This window comes from Lutjanus erythropterus, chromosome 18 (genome assembly GCF_056507025.1).
Source record: "Lutjanus erythropterus isolate fLutEry1 chromosome 18, fLutEry1.hap2, whole genome shotgun sequence".
In the NCBI taxonomy this organism is placed as follows: domain Eukaryota; kingdom Metazoa; phylum Chordata; class Actinopteri; order Lutjaniformes; family Lutjanidae; genus Lutjanus; species Lutjanus erythropterus.
In genome coordinates, this window is record NC_139334.1 from 7160182 (window position 1) to 7180609 (window position 20428).

Here is a 20428-nt window from a genome sequence, read left to right on the forward strand (position 1 = left end):
TGTCTCTCTCTTTTTCTCCAAACTGTCTCTTTCAAGACAGTCTATATTTTTTACATGCAAAATGTTCCGTTAAGAAAATTTCTCCACAAGATAACCCCCATTAGTTGAATTGTTAAATAGATGGAGTGGGTTTGGAGCCAAGCACTAAACAAAAGACTTGACCTTTCACCCTGACTTAAAGCATCCCAGCTTAAGTGAATTCCATCAGTCTACACCCCCAGTTTCTCCGACCATCTAGTTATAATTTCCAATTCCTAGGCCCCGTGATATTTAAATCCATGTTTCTGTGTGAGGCAGTGTACTAATCTCTGCTTAAAACGAGCAATTAAGATCAATTTATTTCCTCCCAGAGGAGTTTTCGTTCACAAATTGCCGCAGACTGCAGTCCCCAGCGAGCAGGATAATCAATGGCATCAAACCATAAACGGCCTCCAGCTATGAGAGTGGCTCCATCATGCTGTTTAGCAGCGAGACAAGAAATATTAGTATGCCGACTGAAAACTCCCTCTATTTCTCTCTCTGACTCCCCCCCGCCCACCAAACTCTCTTTTCTGCACCACATTTGTCAGCCCCGGTCCCACGAGCATCCCTCGACCAGTGTGAGTTTTTCATTTAGTTGGATTATTGCAAGTAATCTGTTTGAGGTTAAATATGACATAATTTATGTGTTTTACATAGAAAGAATCATTTACAGGAAAATTAAGGTGTCTACAATATCTCTTTCAGGTTAACCTAGAAATGGGATGCCTCCATCTAAGGTGCTTGAGGTACTGAAAATATGTAAAGTGCTGTGCTGGATCTAGGGTCGCAACTAAGGATTATTTTAAGGATTATTATAAATTAATCTCTTGATCATTTTCTCAAACAATTTGTTGTTTGGACCATAAAAGATGTATGTAATCTACAGCTATGCTGCAGCTCTGGAAGGCTGCACTTTGAGCTGAATATTAAGCACATTCACCATCTTAGTTTAACTTGTTAACATTCATAAAAATACTGGACAAAAACATTTTGTCTTGATAGTGATGCTAAATGAAAAGTTCATGGATCACCAACAATCATCCAACACTTGCTGAGATATTTCAGTCTGGACCAAAGTGATAGACTGACTGACCGACAGACAGACACGTACACAAAGCAAAACCTGCTAGTGTGGCTAAAAAAACAATAAATGAATTTATTAAATTTGGACAAGTGAAATGTTTGGAAATGCTGAAAGATGACAGAAGCCTTACCTTTCACTATCAGCCATAAAAGAAGCTGCTTTATCACCTAATGTTGGTGTCATGGTGGTAATTGTGGTCACAAATTGGAGAAGAAGATTTCTGTGAGGGACATGGATTTTTGTCACACTGACATTAGTGGGCAGAGTGGCAGTTAGAGAGGCCATCAGGGGTCATCGGGGCTTCTGTATCAGAGGGGATTCTGGGTGTTTGAAAGCTTTATCTCAAAGCAAAGCTGTACTGATAAACTCTTTGAAACCTGTTTCACCACATACATCAGTAGTACTCTGGATTTCCTCCCTGTGAAAGCCTACTGGATATGCATTTTCCTGTGCCACACTTGGTTACTCCTTGGTTGCTGAGTATGAATAGTAATCATGATGTACTGCATTAGTTCAGCAGTTGACATGTGAATGGAAGTTACTTTGAGATGCGTGCCGGAGTCAGTTGCCAAAGCTTGGAATATAGAGGGATTTAATTTGGCTCTGGAGAGCTTGTTGGGGCCTTAATTGATCTTAATTAGGGGTCAGACCATTTGGCCGTGTGGAATTAGACCCAGCACCTGCTCAGTATGAATATGCATCACAGCGGCCCGCCCTGCCTTCTCCTTCTTTCTCAGTGCCTCACTCCTTTCAGCGTGTTGTTGACCAACCTTTTAGCAGCCTCCATCTATAGCTGGACAAAGGGCTTTGAGAGGAGCTCAGACTAGGCCGTGAGCACCATTGTGTTGTTAACAATGTTGTTTAGCCCTGGTGAACGCTGCTAATATGGTGTCCCGTGGCTGATGTCTCTATGTCAAGCAGCAGGCTGATGGAAGACTATTCCACAGCTGCTCATACAGCGTGGCGTGGTCGTGACTTTGAATAGCTATTCAGTCCCGAGATGAATTTTTAGAGAAGAAGCCGATTGAGCATTCTAGTTACATGGGCTCTCATGTTTTCCATTTGTAGGAGTGCTGCGACATCTCCCTGAACACCCATAATATTCACTCAGCTCCTCTGGAATAAACTGGCTCTCGAGAGAGTTGGGAGCAGCTTTAGGAGCAGTGTTCTGGCACACTTGGTCCAGTTCTGATGCCGTGTTGTGTTCTGGTGTGGCTTTCTGAATGGGTCCAGTTTAACTGTGTGACCACAGCTATGTGAACCATAGACAAATGGAGGCATGCGTGTGTTTTTAGACCGACGGCGGTCTCAAGTTCGTCTCTGGTGGGATGAGGCTTAGTCACAACACTTTGAGTGCATTTCAGATTTTTTTTTTTGTTCCAGGGAAGGCTTTGACTCATTTTCTTTGCGTTTTTAATTTTCTCCTTAAAATGAGATGCACATTTGTCCCTTCTGGCACCTAGAGGCTTTCATGATGCTCCCTGTGTTTCTCCTGTGTAGTTTCCTCTGTGGCCGTGCTCTTCTTCACACCGAGCCTCTGTCTTCACTCACTGGACTTTTTTCTTATTCTCTGGCTCATGCTCACTGCATACTATGGAAGTTCCTTTCTGCCAGAAAAAGAAAAAAAATATCCTCATGATAATGAGATAAAAAGACAATTATGAGATAAAAAAAAAGTTGAACTCATAATCCAAAATCAAAGTTATGAGATACACAGTCATAATTATCAGATTAAAGGTTGAAATTATAATAAAAAATCGCAAATTACCAGCTAAAAAGTCATAATTATGAGATAAAACATCATTGTGAGATAAAAAGATGAAGTTCTGATATAAATTCTGATATTCTAAATTATGAGATGAAAAACCACAATTATGAGATAAAAGTTTGATTATATGAGATAAAAATGTGCGATTATGAGAAAATGTCATTATGAGACAAAACAGTAATTGGGATAAAAGGTCAAAATCGTGTAAAAAGTTATGAGATAAAAATTCTGTATTATGAGGTAAAAGGTCAAAATTGTGAGATTAAAAAGTCATAAAGAGAAAAAAAATCATAATTGAGATTTAAAAAGTCAGAATTATGAGATAAAAAGTCAAAATTGTGAAATTATGTGATATTACTTTTAATGTAATAAATGACTTTTAAGCTCACAGTCTATCTCATTTTGACTTAGCAAGAACTTTTTTTTTTTAATTATCATGACTTGAAGTTTTCTCTGGTAATGGGCCTCCATAGAATGCACACACACACACACACACACACACACACACACACACACACACACACACACACACACACACACACACACACACACACACACACACACACACTCTCTCTCCGTCTCCCCAGTAGCTGGCTGCCTCCTGGCCTCCTCCTCCATGGGTCATTGTGGTATTTAGGGTCAGACAAGAGCTCCAGTCATTGCGCCCTCCCCAGTGCCTCCCAGGCAGCTCTGCAGCCAACTTACGCCAGCTTGTCTGGCCCAATCGCCTCAAACAGCTATGGAAAACCGCCTTGGCTGTAACGTTCCCTGCATCCTCCTCCCAGCCAACGGAAAAGCGGGATATAGGAAAAACAACACGGTGGAGTAGTGGAGCCTTCTCTCAAAATGGATGAGAGCTATAAAACATCTTTTACTTCTCTTCCTGAGAGAGCTCTTCTGTTGAGAACTTTTCACTTTTTCCTCCCAGCTCTCCTGGTTGCTTTTCCTCTTGGCGCTCCGTTACCAAGGGTTACCCCAGGAGGATTATGATTCGCTGCTGCTTTCGAAGTCGGGAGGGAGTTTCCACGTGTCCTTCAGTGCATCTGGGTGTGTGTGAGTCAGATGCGGTGTGTGTGTGCATGTTGCTTTAAGACTCAACGAGCCTTCACAGGGAGAATCCACTTTGAGATCAGAGAACAGCAGCTAGATTTCTCCTTTGCGAGCTGTTCAAAGAGCTCTTAGATTAAAGCCCGGGCCACAGAGGTAAGGCATGTTATGGGCTCTGTGTTTTATCTGTCTCTTCCTTTGTTTCTCCTGTTTACTGGATTAAGAGGAGCCTCGGGTGAAGAGGTTGTCCTGTGTTTCCTATTGTCCAGATCCACAGGTGTGGGTTCCAGTCTGTCTTTGCAAGTGTGAGTGCTGTTTAGTTTCCACCTGTATCTGTTAGATAGCAGTCTGTACTTTAGTTTTATCTCTAGAGTTTGGTCTGCCTTGCTGTAAAAGCCTTGTAAAAAAAAAGAAACAACAAAGTGACCCTTCACAATCTCAGCCTTTATCACTTCTGCTGTGGTCTGTCAACATTTCATTCATTTCTCACGCTCAATCGTGAGAATAACAGAGTTTGACAAACTTACCACTGTCTAAACTTTTGTATCTCATGCTGAAATTGTTTGAAATGTTTAGAGACATTTTTTTTTCTTGGCATCACTCAGGAATGACAGTGGCATACGTGTATAAATCTTTCAGAAAGCTGCCATGTCATTTTTGGTCAGGAGCCAGGTGCGGAGCTTCTAAATGCATAATGAAAAAGTCCGAAAGACACTTAACAAGCACTGTGATGGATGTTTGGTGGCTTTGGCTGAATCTGCCGCACAGTAATATGGGCTTTCAGCGAGTGATTCATAGATAGGCATTTCTCCTCATAAGCAAACAACCGCAGGATACTTTAAATCTGGTTCATATGACAAAAACTCAGCAGGAGTCGGCCTGCTCTTTGGCTCCAATACTTTCTTTTCTCTGCTTCCTGTTGTTGTTTTTGTACTAGGAGAAATTGTGGGTTGTTTTGCATGAGTTTGAATTGAACCTGTGTCTAAAAGAGTGAAGCTTTAAGCACACTGCTTCTTTAAGAGCTCAGTTGTCACAGTGCCAGCGGAAAGTGATAAGACACGAGTCCCATGGGCTGTGATTTGACAGCAGGAAGGCAGTGAGATTGTGTTAACAGTCACTACCAATAACAGATGACCTCATGGTTAGTAATTCACAGCATGATAATTGAAAAAGCATGAAACCTCATTGGAACTTTCGATTGTTTGAGATTGTCTTTGCCACTTTATTTGTTGTTTGCATTGTTGATAGATGATTTCTCCCAGCAGAACTACATTTATTGATCCAGTGCACATTTTTCCATCGAAAAAACATTTCAAGCTACTGTAAGGATTTTTTAAGTGGTTGTGAGACAGTCTCAGTTTCATAGTGATGCCTCATTATGGCCTATATGTGCAGACCATCAGTGACAAGCTTGGCTGTTTCTGTGTAGTTATTCTTAAAGCTTGCTGCCAGGTCAGATTACCCTTGAAATCAAATGAAACTCGTCTGTGTTTACATTTTCCCAGACTGAGTTACAGTGAGTCATATATTAACCAGTTAAAACAAAACATGAAGATTTTTTCTTTGCAGAATTTTTATTTTTTATGTCATATTTTTGTGGTTATGGTGATGGAAACACTATTGCTTTTGTCCACAGGGGCCTCCAAAATCAGCAAAATCTGAAAGTTTCTAGTAGTAGCTTTAAAGTAGCTGTTTGAAGACGTTGATTGAATGTTCACATTTAGATGGTATTTAACCAGGAATTGCAATGGTGACATTTTTCATCCTCTACAATGTGCAAATATTAGCCTATTGTCAGCTTTAACCCTCCCTAAGAAACTACTCTGAAATTTCTGAGAAGAAAAAAATTGGTACAGGCAGGTCTCGAACTCCAGTTGGTTGGACAGGACTAAAAGTGTTTTTCATGCTCTTTATTCTACTTCACTGTGCATATACCTTCGAATTAGTCGAAGCTCAAACCAAATGTCCAAGTACTTGCACATGCACATTAGGCTACAGGAAGAAGTGCAATTTCTTTACTTTAAGAACTTCTCCCATTACGATGCCCTGGAAGCTTCATGATGGCTGCAGATCAGCCTGTGCAGTTTGTATTCATGACCTGAATGTTGAAATTACATCTTTGTGTAGACTAGTAAAACATGACTTTGGAGGAATTTCTTCACAATGTGTACGTGTATTGTGGTTGAAAAGAGATCTTGGATGTTAAAACCGAATATCATCCTGTTTTCAATGAGAAATCAATGTTAAAATCCCTGCTGGTGCTCCCTTGGTAGCCTTGTACCACATGGTTAACCTTTATTTTCATCAGTATTGCTCTACTGAATGTACTCTTTTGGGAAATCGTTAAAGAAGTCCAACAGGCCTTCTGTATCTCTAAGGTTTTATGGCAAAGGAGGTTAGAAAACTGCACCAACATCATCATGCTATATGTCAGTTCTCTGGGGAGTTCCCTTGTGTTTCACACTGCTGCCTCTGAGTTTGTTCCTCCAGCTTTGTTCCTCAAGTTTAGATTCAAGGACAAGAGGGTCAAACATAGTTCTCCAGACTTTTCAACAAATGCACGGTGGTCCTCATGTAGGAAAGAGACAGTTACTTCCTTAGCACACCGCCTTCATGTACCTACTGTGTTTATACCATGTCGAGGTGTGGCCCATTCCTCACCATTCGTCTGAGCTCTAGAACCAAGACACATGTAGTGCCAGACTAAACATGGAGCTTATGTGGGAGTCACCCAGGGGCAGCCTGAGAAGAATGCCAGGTCATGGGGTGTGTCGAGGAGCGTTAAGGGTGCCAGTGGTCCCTTGGCCCCTGAGCAGATGGCCTGTAGGAAGCCTATTGATGAGAACAGAGGACTGAAGGGGAAGAGGGAGGGAGAGTTCAGACTGGGCGCGCTGGTTTGCAGCTAAAAGGAAGACTTGTCTTGTTGTTCTCTCCTGAAACAGTCGCACAATACTCCAGTTCAAGACACAGCAGAAGGCAAACGTGTGTGTCTTTAGGTTTGTGTGTTGGCATGCCTTTGAGCCTTTCATACCCACAGCACTGCTCTGTGTGAATAAACTTTGCAAGAAAAGCGTCAGTGGTGGTGTTTAAAAGAAGGCAGTCATGGTGACAAGTTCGACAAGCAGCTTTATGCTGACGCCGAGTGTTGTCAGCAGCTGCTTCCTTGGCCTTTACTCCACAGAGAGCATTGTTTAGTTACTCTCCATTCATGTAGAGAGACTTAAAATTACTTTACCATCACTTTGTAGCTTCTGGATACAAGAAAACCCACAAAATATCCCTATACTTGCCATGCTTACTGGGAACTAGTGATGCTAACCAGAGGTGGGACCATTTACCCACAGTGACTTCATCAAGTCATTATTTTGCAAGTCACAAGTAAGTTTCAAGTCTTTTCAGACAAGTCCAAAGTCAATACTGACAAGTTCTATGCCTGACACGTTGAGTCCTAAACAAGTCATGATAAAGTAATGAGTTTCAAGCCTCATTGATTTACATTGTTACTTAGCTGTTAAGTTAATGTTAGCTAAACATTAGCTTGCTGCCTATATTAATATTAGCCTTGAACTGCCTTTTTTATTGCAACTTCAAATGTTGAACAAAGTTGGAAGTTGTTGCATCTTCATTTTGCTTACTACAGTTCATTTTTTTATGGACAAAATTATCTTTGGTATCATTTTTTTTGCAACTGGGGCTCAGTAATGCAATTTTAGTTCTTATGGTTCTCTCCTGCAACTTGATTGGAGCTGTTGGAATGGTTTAAAACAAAATGGATCTGGGTATTGTAGGGAAATAAGTGTCGATTTGCTGAATGAATAGTGCTTAAGTTAGTTGATTCAAGAAATTAAGGAAAATGATTTGTGGCACACCTCTTAACAAATAGCATACCTCCTTCCTTAAATCCTTGTCCTTGGTGCAACTTATTTTAAAGCCAAAAGGCTCAAGTCCAAGTTATTGTCAAGTCCTACTCAAGTTGCAAGTCCATAAGTCTGATGCTAACAGATTCCAAGGGTCAACTCTTGTATGCATTTGCAAGAATTTTAGACACGGGCTGTAATGGACAATTTGGGGAATTGAGTAGGAAAAAATGTGTTTTCCCACAGATTTAGGTTAAAGAGGGGGACTCAAATGCTTAGAGTCAGGAGAGTGGTTAAGTGCAGTTGACCATGCAGCCATAAGCTTTGCTTTGCCTGGGGTCCATGTGAACCATGGACCTGGTTCAACAAGCATGACAAAGCTGGAAATTATTGGTGTGTTACCCGCAGAAAGCTGCTTGGGTAGGTGAGTTCAGGGTTAGAGTGCTTAGATTGTTTCTCTCAGTATCAGTGCTGCTTTTATTCAGTATCTCCTCCCTCTGGTTCACTCTACCTCACGAGGAATGAAGCAAGTGTTTGGTTAATCCTCTGATCAGCTCAGAGTAATGGTTCAAGTTCATTACCAGGCCTGCTGAGTCTCTGGCCAAGTTTCCACTGCGCTTTTCAAGTGCTACTTTTTCACACTCATTGTAAACAGTGTAAAGAAGGAGAGAATAATTTCCTTGTGTGGCTCCTTGTCATGTTTGATTATTTTGTAACACTACTCTGGATCTTTGCCCTGGCCTTAAACTCCAGGATCTAGTGCCTCATGTGTTTTACATTTAAAATATTTAAGCTCCCTGGAATTTCCCTCTGAACTTCATACACTCTCTTACAGTAGTCCATTTACTCAGCCAGCCAACAGTATTTAATCTCACCTCACAGTCAAGGTGCATCCAAGCAAGAGTAGATAAACTCTTAATGCTGCAGATCACTTAATCCTGAAGGTTAGGGCTTTTGGCAGGGGGTGTTTACACTGTAACCTTACACATGCTGTACGTGTGCTGCGAGGCTTAGTGGAGTTAGCACTATTTGAAAGCCTTCCTGGAGTGTGCGCTACATGCATGTAACTGGGTTATATTACACACACACAAGACAGAGTCACACTGCTTCTCGGAAGATGCCCCAGTGCCTCCACAAAAAGAGCGCTCCTCACTCAGCCATTTCTGGTTTTGGATCCTGCCCTCGGACAAATTTGGCGGTGACTAGTGAAGAAAAGGAGCCAGCCAGGATTCCAGGGTTTAAAAATAAACAGACGGGTAAACTGTAGCCGGCTTTCAAAAACTTTCCCAACCCCGATCAAAGACGACGTCATTTACTTGTGGGGAGGTGGAAAAATGCTACTAATGTTTGGTTTGGATGCCTCATTCAGGAGAGCTGGACTTGGGGGTGGGGGGGGTGGAGTGGAGTAGTTTGAACTAGTCATACTGTAGCGCCAGGGTGGCACTACTGTACTCTGCTGTCTGGTGCAGCACGAAGCTCAGTTGATGTGATATAACTGGGAACTAGGATGGAGTGAAGTTTGTTGGAGTTTTTTAGAGGAAATGTTTTCTCTCCAGGATGTTGGCTGAACCATTTTTTTCATTTTTGCCATTTTTCCAGTAAGAACAAACTTTTTTCCAGATAGAGAAAATCTCAAACTGCTAGAAGACAATCCCAGATTCTGTCAGTATTGCACTGTCTTTCTTTATACCAGTCAGAAACAAGTAGTGCCGCCTACTGTTCTCTCCCAAATGCTGGGGATTAGGTTGACTGTTCAACTGGCACACCTGTTATCAAACATGGAGCTCACTGTACGTGATAAATTACAGTCCTGTGGAAAGAGACTAAGCACTAAGTCAGCTTCTCTCTGTGTGTTTCAGATGAGCCAGACAACAAAGGAATCAGTTTATTTTGAGAAATGAAGCGGAGGGAACCTTGCACATAGAAGCTCCAATCTGAAAAGACACTTTCAGACAGGTGAGTCGAACAACTTTGGCCTTCATATCTGAGCCGTCAGTATTATATGCTTGATTAGTTATTATGGTTTTGTATTTTTCATTTTTCATTTTTCACAGTTTCAGAGGTTTTTTTATTTCACTTAATTTCCAGAGTGGGTGTCCAGTTTAGTTATTATTGTTTCAAAATATTTGGTTTTAGTTGATTTTTCTTTATCAGTTTCAGTGATAGTTTTTGATTTTACATTATTATAATATGGGGGTATTTGTCTGGGGGCAAGATTTAAGCGATATTCAGAATAGGTATTACAATACAACACATTGTCAAGGTGCAACTAACTCAATTTTTTTCACAGTTAGTTTTAGTTTTTAGTTTAGTTTTGGTAAACTATGATAACATAGGACCCTGATATATACATTAAATCTGTCAGTTACAACTATATATGAACATCAAATATGTCGGTCCTTAAAATATCCATTATTTAGTCATGATTTAAACCTGGATTTTGTATTACAGCACCTTTACCTAGGGTGTTATAGCCCTTCCACAGATTTTAGCTAGGTTTGTTTTAGACCCTAATCTACTTGGTGTTCTAATTCAGAGACTTGGAAGACTGTGTTACCTGTTACGTAATCACAACACAGACAGCAGTAGTCTTACAGTCTCTTACAGTCCCTGCAGTTTATGTTCAACAGCATCAGCAACCCTGTAATGAAACATCTGTCTGGTCACAGCTTTCCGTCATGAATGTAAGAGTGTTCTGCACAGTCTGGAAGTGATTTTTTTTCATTGTCCTGAACTCTGTCACACATAACAGCCATGACAGCCTAAAGCCTGTTCGTCGGACTTGACTTTTCTATAGACAGAATGGAAGAATGTAGTAAAATGAGAGGGGGGTAGACCATACAGGTTAATGACCAGATGTGATAGAATTACTTATAGCTGTTGTCTTCAAAAGGCATGAGGAAGATATTAGACTTGCTGCTGTTTTACTCTGGAAACAGACACAACGATTATGTGTGTGTATGATTTTATGGGAGTGTAGTCATTATTGTTTATGAGTAATAAGTTAATTTTATGTCTGATGAGCTGGCATTATGACATACCATGTTATTTATATACTGCCTTGTGAGTGAGTGCCATGGCTTTTCCAGTAGCATAATTCTTTGTTTTATTTTTTCCAGGCAGCAATGGGAAATTCAGAGAGCCAATACAGCATCCAGGGCCCCAAAGGCACCAGCTTTGTCTTCCCGGGGAAACAGAAGCCATGCTCACTGAAGCACCGCTCAGCCAAAGACGACGCTCTGTCTCCACATACGTGGTGGAAAAGTGCCCCAGTGGGCTCAGGGTACAAGGCTAGGTGTGTTGGCCGTGGCTGTCTGTCCCCTCCGAAAAGCCGCCAGCCTTACTCCCCAAGGCACTATGACTACATCTCAAGGGGAGCGAGGGGCAGCCCGAGTGAGCATCGCTGGCATCGATCGCCTGGATGTGGTATACGAAGGCGACATATGTCTGATGAATATGAAGATAATCCGTATGGTGCTGAACTTAATGGACACACCCTGAATGGACTGGGTGATGAACATGAGGCTTTAGAGGAGCAGAGCAGTCCGCGGGTGGTGATCAAAAAAGATGGCAGTCTCAGGGTGGAGTTCACCAACACCTCAGGCAATCCGCTCCTTCTGGACGAGGCTTCTGGTCCCGTACAACTCCTCAAGTTCTCTCCAAACCTGGAGTCTGCTTCCACTCCCAGTCTGCCTGGTTCGAGTGGTAGCAGGCAGGATGGCCATCGGAGTGGTCCACCACCAGCCTCTACCTCCTCCACGGCCAGGACCAGCAAAGGGAGCTCACTGAGCTCAGATGGTTCTTGGTATGATTCTCCCTGGGGGCCCAGCACGGAGCTCTGTGAACAGGACCAACCCTGCTCTGCTAGCAGGACCCTTGTCCACTCCCCCGTCCACCAGCTGGACTCCTTCACTGAACAGTCTCCCCTTGTGTCCATCACAGACCTTTACAAGGACCCCACAATGGCTGCTACGTTTCCCACAGCCAGGGACCTGTCCTCCCAGCTACAGCAGCCTGCAGTCCAAAGGACACACCGGGCCTCTTTTGCCTCAGTCCTTGATGTTCCATTGGAAGAAGAATGCATCGAGGCCCGCCAGTACTCTTCATACACCCTGCCCTGTCGCAGGCCCAAAGCCCACACCCTGAGCGAGGATCTGGACCAGTATCCCAACCAGGAACCACACCAGGAGCAGGCTGTAGCTGATTTCAGCTTCCATAAGAAAGACTCCATCAAAAACCGCATCAGACGCCTCAGTGACTGGACAGGCAGCCTCAGCCGCAAGAAGAGGAGGTCTCAGGTGAGTTTGGCCAGGACGGGTTTTGGGGATTATATTGATTTGCTCTTGTACTCAGCAGTTTGTAAAGACTCCTTTATCATTTACAGGGTTCATACAGGGATCTTATACTCATGGTATGTAAAATAATATGTTGCATACATGTGTTGTTCATAGTCACCCCATAAGTTATATCCCTCATAGTTTAAAGGGGAAGTTCGGATTATGTAAAGTGGGGTTGAATGAGGTACTTAGGATGGTCAATGTATTACCTATAGTTGATGCAGGTCGGCATGCCCACAGTTTGGAGAACTGGGCCCACCTAAAAAAAACTAGTTTAAGTGCACTCTATATTTAGAATATTTTCACCCCTTTGCCATCAGACCTCCTTTTCTGATGTAACCAACAATATATAAGCCAAATATATTTGGTTGGTAATTCTCTAAACCAACCAGTGGTAGTGGTAGTGGTTTGGAGAGCAAGATGTTTGGCTTATATAAAGGGTTTCCCATCAGAAAGGCTGTCTGTCGGCAAAGTAAAGCAATGAAAATATTCTAAATATAGCATACACTTAAACTGGTATTTTTTGTTTGTTTCAGGTGGACCTTTTTCAGTGGCTAAAATATATTTTGTTGCTGTCCCTGTCCTCTGCTTCTCCAAAGTAGGCATGCTGACTGCCATCTACTGTAGCTAACACACTGAGTATTGACAAGTACCTCATACAATCTCACTTAAAAAATTTCAAACTAACTCTTTAAACACTCAGTAGATAAATGCATCACCCTATTTTTTTTGGTCTTTAGTTAGTACTAGCTTTAGAGCTACAGCTTAGTAGTCAGGAGAGAGCATCAGTAGCAGCCACGCGCAGACAGTTTCCTGTCTGGCAAGCTTTATTTGATCGTGAGCCACAGCGGTGGTCCTGGCATGGCCAGGAACCAACCACCGTCCTCTGGTCCTCCTTAGCACCACAACACCAGCTGTCTGAGGACAGGGCACAGTGGGGCGGCATAAAATGAAATTTGTAAGGCAGCCAGCGCTGGGTCTTGGTTGTTTTTGTGAGGATGGAACAAGGATGAGAGCTACTTCCTATTACAATGCAAGATATGGATGATCCTGCTAGGAAGAGAAGTTCGGGGCTGATGTGCAGATGTCATGACGACTACATCTTGGTGCGTACATGGGTAACATTATTGCATGCTGATTGTGATTTAGTTGTTGAAAATACAGTACTTGTTACATGGTTTTAGCCCTTTTGTCTGCAGTCATACGCACATGTAGGCTGTGAGGGTGTTGATTGAACCGAATGGCATTTAGAGTTTTTAGGCCAAGAATTACATTTTATTTATTTAAGGTAGAATATGTGGGATGTGTCAGTTGCTGTTTGTGAACACACCAGACAGATAGCTGAATGTGCCAGGACATCACATGCTAGTTTTCTGGGTTGGTAAAGCGTCCCAAACACAGCAAAATAATGAGAAAATAAGAAGGTACGAGTGGAGTCTCTGTGGATGCAAGCACCGCCTCACTGTTGGTTGGTGATGGGTGATGATTGAAAGGGATTATTTTTGTTATTAGTCTATACATCATTTGGGGGGAAAATCTTGCATAGTATGCGTTTTGGACGGTTTCAACTGATGGCTGATGAAAGTGCATAGTAATTTGGAATGGAGCCGCGTGATATTATGAAATACTAGCACCTGAGATACAGAGCAGACAGCTGATACATTTTTCCAGTAGTAAAATGATACTTGTTTCATACAGGCATGGGTCAGAGGAGAGGTTAGAAATAACCACAGCTTGCCTGCGCATGATTTTCAGAACCATGTGATTTCGTCCTGCAAACACTACATTCTTAATAGCTTTAATTTGACATAAAACATTAGCTGGAATTGGGCCTGAACTCGTGTCCCTTTCTGTCTTTGAGGCTTGAAAGCAATTGTTTCTGCATTAATTCGTTTAGCTTTGCCTTGTAAAAGTTTTAAGAACGCTGTTTGGGCACTGCCAAGAGAATAGCTGTAAGCCTTTGAGAGGCTCTGTTAGAGTGAAACTAAATCCTAGCTGAAGATTTAACCCCACCCCTCCTCTAATGTTAATGAATGACTTATGGTTGTTCTGGCTGTTGTGTGGTGCAGATTTTCTGGGCTCCCCTGGCTGTCCTTAGAGAGTAAATCTGCTAATAGGGATTGGTGTTCAGTCAGTTGGGTCTGACAACAAACCAAAGGACAAAACAGAATAATAATTGCATTTAGTTGGCCTTTTCTTCTCTGCAAGAGCAAGAATTTGTGAGCTTCTCCTTGTGCTTAAAGAGCCGACAATGCTAAGTGAAATATATGAGATGCTTTGCCTTGACACTGTCACTCGATCCTGTAGTGACAAATATGTAGTAGACTGACAGTATTCATTTTAAGTGTTACGCAGCTTTCACTTTACATTAGTAATGTCTGCCTGTAAATCTCCTGCTTGCCATAATGCCATGCTAATCTATCATGTGTTGTTGCTTGACTGATTTAGGGGGCTGGCTAGCACCCACAGATTTACTTCAGTCTTTGTTATCTTGAAATAAAGCTGATAGGTGGCTGTTTCTCCCTGCAAAAATCCTCAAGAATCTTTTAAATGAGGTTTGGCTACTCAAAGAACTTAAAATGTGTTGCCAGCACCAGGTATTGGTGATAAATTGTGACAAGGAGGGCTTTGTTTTTGGAGACAAAATTTTTCATAGAGGCTTGACATCCTGGTAATTTAATTGGGGATATTTCAAGTCAAGTCAGTTTTATCTACTGTATATAGTGCCATATCATAACAGAACTTATCTCAGGGCACATACAGTGCAGGTCTGGACTGTACTCTTTATATTACTTACAGAGACCCAAAAGCAAGCACTAAAACATCATGGTAGGCAAAAAGTTATTTATAACAGGCAGAAACCTTGAGTAGTTGAGTAGTTTGAGTAGTGTAGCTCTTTTTTGTGCATAGTAAGTAAGGTTGTTAAAAGTATCAAGCATTGATGTATTGAGCAGTGTGAAGTTTTCAAACTGGCAGTAAATGTACAGTGTAGGTTAGTTTGTCAGTGAATAAAGGCTGCAGCTTCTCAAGACCAAAGCACCCATGTGTGTCATGTTTCCCAACTGCTGGAATATCATTACTAGGGTAAGGCAGTACTATCTGCAGTGAAACCAAGCAGAAGTAGTAAAATCAAGTAGAGAAGCGTTGAGGCGAGCCATACCATGTAGTGGAAATGCGGCTTTAGTGACTTTCAAGGCCTGCAACCAGTTCATGGATGAGTCACTGAGATGCTTCTTCACAGTGCCTCTTTTCAGAGGGTCAACCGAAATCAGGAGCACCTCCAGCTCTGGTTCCCCTCCACCTGGACTCCAGCGCTCTGTTGTGGGTTTAAAGGTCACACCACAACCCTGATGCCAAAGGCCAGGAACCTGCTCATAATGAAAAACAGCTGGAAGACTAAAGGGAGAGGGCGGATACATTAGGGCTAAAGGAAACTAGCTGAAAAAGACCCACCCTGTGCTTAGTGCACTTTTCCTATGGCTGTATTTTACAAATAGTGTGTGTTTCGTAGTGGCAGGTGGACGTAATAGTCACACAAAGGCTTTCCTCAAGTGAACGCTGAGGGTTCAAAGAGTTCATTGCTGCCCTGTAGCTGAACATGAGCTCTGAACTCTGAGCTACCCATTCAAGAATCAAATAGTTATTCTGTATATATGCAAAGACTCTGTATGTGCTTTTGAGCTCTATTCCAGCCATTTGGCGAATTTGAATTGTTTGCTTAACATCAACAATAGTAATAGCATTAATAAGGATGAAGAAGACATGGATGAAGCTGAGTGAGACAAAAGACGGAGGATAAGCTCGACATGATGGCACATACTGTGTGTCTGCATGTCGAGAGCACTCCACTCTGTTGCCAGGGGCAGAATCAATGTTGCAATCTAGTCAAGTGTAGGTATGCTGTCATTAGGCTTGAAAGAGTGCAATTCCATCAAGTGTTCATTTGGGGAACTGGGAAGCCACAGCAGACCTCAAATGACGTGAAATTGTCTGAGCCTGGGGGGTTCCAACCTCCCAGGTGCCATCACAGGAAATTTGTCCCACTTTCTCAGCCTAGCGAAAGATTTTAGAGACTGTAATGCAGACTTTGAAGTGGTTTGACGAGATTTTTCTAAAGTTTCTACTCCAGTTTTGCAATGCCTTGGGCTAATTAAAAGGAGCACAGTTTGATTTTTGTCTCAGTGTAAGCTTTGCTGCACAAATCCGGGGGCGAACATGTGTTTTTGCCTAAATGTAGCTGAGGTAGGTCGTGCTGTCAAGCCTCTTATGCTCCTCTTGCCTTTTCTCCAATCAGGAAACCAGGTACAAGGACCTGAGCGACGCCTTCGACAGCGGGGTTGATGGCCTCACTGCAGACACCAGCTCCCCTTCCCAGGTCTCCAGCCTCCTCTGGTTCCCAGGAGCCTCCAGGGCCCAGTCGTCAGGCGCCATCCACCAAACGACCAGTGACGCTGTCCGCCAGAACATCTACGAGAACTTCATGCGGGAGCTGGAGACGGGCACTGGACAGGGAGGAGGTGGAGGCGGTGGCGAAAGGAGAGACCCATCCACGGGCACCGAGGAGGGGGAGAGCAGCAGCGAATCGGCCGAGGGCTCCCTGGAACAGCTGGATCTGCTGTTTGAAAAGGAACAGGGGGTGGTCAGACGGGCCGGCTGGCTTTCTTTCAAGCCTCTTGTCACGCTGCATAAGGACAGGAAGCTGGAGCTGGTGACACGCCGCAAGTGGAAGCAGTACTGGGTGACCCTGAAAGGTGAGGGAAACAATTGTACACCTTGAAGTAGAGACAAAAAGGTGCTGACGTGTGGTTTTAAAATAATTCAAAGTGAAGTAGATTATCCAAATTTGAGTTTTGTAATTCAGTTTTGAGGAGCTGGCAGGTTCCTCTTTGTTCTCATGATTTTCCTCCTCACACCATCCTTCACGTCGTGCCCTTGACCATGGGATCACACTTGACATTGACAGATTGCGCTTCCCTCCTACTTGAAAAGCTTACAGGCGATTTTTGCTTTGCCTTCTGGCAAAATCGATAAAATTCAGACCACCAAACACCTGTACGTGTGTGCACACATACTGCTTTTATGTATTTATTGAAGAATACCTCTTAGAAGTTCCAAAAAAAAAGGTGTAGTTATGTAAGGACTGTGTTATCATTTTCATGATTCCAAGTTGCCTTTTGGGAGTATGTGAAAATTCTATTTATCCCAGTCCTGCAGAACTTCATTTCTTACATGTCTTTACAAGGACGTTTTGTCTCGAAAACATTATGTGACAACTCAAAACTCCAAACTTTTACAGTCTAGAGAAACTTGGCTTAATCAAGGGTGCAGATCTCATTATTATTATATGAGGTTTTACTACAAGAGAGGTAGTAAAACGGATTGATTTTATCTCCACTTCTTATGTTACTTTATGCTGTTTACAAGGTTCACTATTAGAAGGTAGGTCAGCTCAGTTTATGCAGATTAGTCACGTATACCCTCTTTAAAGTGGGCAGACTGTTAAAGCAAACTCCATTCTAAAAGCAGGTATGTTATGGTAGAAACTTTTTTTTCACATTAAAAACTTCAGGTACACAATCACTAAGACTCTTCTCTGATTCACTTTGATCTACAGGAACAATCTGTAGAGTGTTTGCCACAGATGTACTCTACACATGTTGACTGGCCCAGCACTATAACGCTTGTTTTTATCTGATGAAAATAACATGCAGTTCATACCCCTTAGCAGGATGGATAGGGTGTACATAAACAAAAGCTTGAAAAGCTGTGAATTACTTCAAAAGTTGAATCTGTACAACGTCATGCTTTTTAGACGTTGAGATGACACGTCCCCTACATCTCCTCATGGATCTGCTCCCAAGTTGATGTTGTGCGTTTGCTTATTTTCTGCATGATTGTGTCCATCTTTCTGATTTTGTGTATTTCTACTCCCTCTTCTCCAGGATGTACTTTGCTCTTCTACGAGACTTATGGTAAAGGCTCTCCAGAGCAGGATCTGTCACCTCGCTATGCTCTACTGGCCGAGGACAGCATCGTCCAGGCTGTTCCCGAGCACCCCAAAAAGGAGAATGTTTTCTGCCTCAGCAACTCGTATGGAGACGTTTACCTCTTCCAGGTGAAGCATGGCAGTTGCTCCTTACAGAATATCTATCTGAAATTTGTTGGGATGTGTAGTGCTTTATGCAGTTTGGCATAAAGCATTTTTTCCACGTAACTTTTCCTGCTCTACTATCTCAAATTGTGCAAATTTACATTCTAGCAGAAATAACACAAACCGCCTTCTTCCAAGTTTGCTTGTGTGACTATTTTAGCCTTTTGAACACATTTCCACACACATTTTCCTCAGTCTCATGCAAAACACTGCACCACCCAGTACACAAAGAATGAGAGCTGCTGTTTTTGCAAAGAATGATTTTGACTCTGCAGTGTACAGTTTGAGTACATGGTTATAGTTGAATTAGCTTCCCTTCCCTCAAGTGTAGCATATGAAATGACCCATCCTGCCATGTGAGGAACTTTCAAGCAATGTGGTCAAACTTTACAGCTATGGGGTCTGAGAGCACATCCTTTTTGCCCATTGTGCTTACTGACCTACATATCACTACCAAATTCAGGCCCGTCCACAGCTCTTTTCGTGCAGCGTCCTCCACTTAAAGATTACAAGCTTTCCAGACTGCAGTATGTCGCGGTGTCCAGACCTACATCTAATAAAATAGTGCTGTGTGGAGCTGACATGGCCCCAGAGGCAGGCAGAGAGAAAATCAGCTCTGGAACATGCAGACAGCGTGGGCTTTTGTTTCTACTAACATGGCCCGTTGAGGATGAGTCATTTTCAGTCTAAAGGAGGTTTGACTGATTTCTCATGCTGCTTCGGAACGAACAACCTCATAAAGACGGTGTTATAATCATGAAATGGCTCATTAACAGAGTAAATTTATGTTTGATTTCAGTGTATAACCTGTGCTTTCTCACAGAGCTGCCATTAATCAAGTTTTCTTTTATTGATCCTGCAAAGTCCTCTTGCCACCCAATGATCTTATTGTGATATATGATAAAATAACACAATAGTAGTACAGATTTATCAGTTGTGTCCTCTCTGAATCCAGCTTGTAAAAGGAAATACTGGCCTGGCTGCTTCATCAAATCGAACTCCCCTCCTGTCCCTTTTTGCCCTTCCAGGCCAGCAACCAGACCGACTTGGAAAACTGGGTGACAGCCATCCATTCAGCCAGCGCCTCGCTGCTGGCCAAGCGCCAGGGGAAGGAGGATACAGTGCGCCTGCTGCGGAGCCAGGTCCGTGGCCTGCTGCAGAAGATCGACATGGACGGAAAGATGAAGAAGATGGCCGAGCTGCAGCTGACGGTGGTCAGCGACCCCAAGAACCGCAAGGCCATCGAGAACCAGGTTAGGTGGTAATAATGATACTGAAAGTGAAACTCTAATGGAATTGGTTGGGATTAATACAAGCATCACTAGCTACGTTTATATAAACAACATTTCTTCAATCCAATTCCAACTTAATGGTTTACGTGGACAGTAAATAAAGTGACCAGATAAATGTATGGGTTTACATGTCCAGTGCTTCCTTAGATTTTTTAGACAAAGGTGGCAAAGGCTGGAGAATGTGTGCAGCATGCATGGCATACACAGTTTGCACACAGCTTTAGAAAGCCCTGCACTTACACCAAAACACCAGTCCAATAAAATCCAAATAAAAAGAGATGTGTCCTATTTGTCCAGTGTAGTAATACAGTTCAGTAAGGCCACATGACATGGAGGCTATTGGAAAAAAAAACTGCAATTATTTTCTATTCATTCATTCATTCATTCATTCATTCATTCATTTATACTTGCATAAAATATGAATTTCATGTCAGCAATAAAAATAGGTGTGCAGACAACACACCAGCTTAGTATAATTTTTAATCATAATTTTCACAACATCATTATAAAATTACTGAAAGTAACATTGGTTTTGTGTCATTCAAATGGTCACTTACTGACCGTCTCTTCGTAAATTGACAGAAATTTATGCAGCAGTTGTTGCATTTGATCAGGTGCAGTCAGGACAGAAATTGGGCAATTTTAACATGTTTAAATCCTTTAAGGTTTCTAACAGGAAAGTTATATCTGCTACCTACTAGTTCTGTTTTGCCACTGATATATTTCTGTCCCTCTTGGAAATGGTGTTTGTTACACATCACCTACCTCCAATTGGGGCAGACGTGCAGAAAGAATATATTTATTCCAAACATAAAGAAATGATCAGAATAGGTGTTTACTTGGTTCATTTTCTATTAAATTGATTATTACA

The 20428-nt window shown here is 42.3% G+C and overlaps 1 protein-coding gene across 2 annotated transcripts in view; it reads left to right on the forward strand.

Annotated features, from left to right (window-relative positions):
• The window catches only part of tiam2a (TIAM Rac1 associated GEF 2a), a 99145-nt gene that overhangs the window by 23618 nt on the left and 55099 nt on the right, over positions 1-20428 (forward strand). Inside the window, exons 1-6 of one of the 2 annotated variants that reach the window (XM_084741845.1) lie at positions 3935-4076; positions 9637-9733; positions 10897-12075; positions 16409-16865; positions 18057-18229; positions 19294-19518. In XM_084741845.1, the coding sequence (XP_084597971.1) occupies positions 10903-12075; positions 16409-16865; positions 18057-18229; positions 19294-19518 (2028 nt within the window). In that variant the 5' untranslated portion in view covers positions 3935-4076; positions 9637-9733; positions 10897-10902. Of the gene's footprint in view, positions 1-3934; positions 4077-9636; positions 9734-10896; positions 12076-16408; positions 16866-18056; positions 18230-19293; positions 19519-20428 lie in introns of those variants that run through there. The other variant, XM_084741844.1, reaches the window with a different exon arrangement.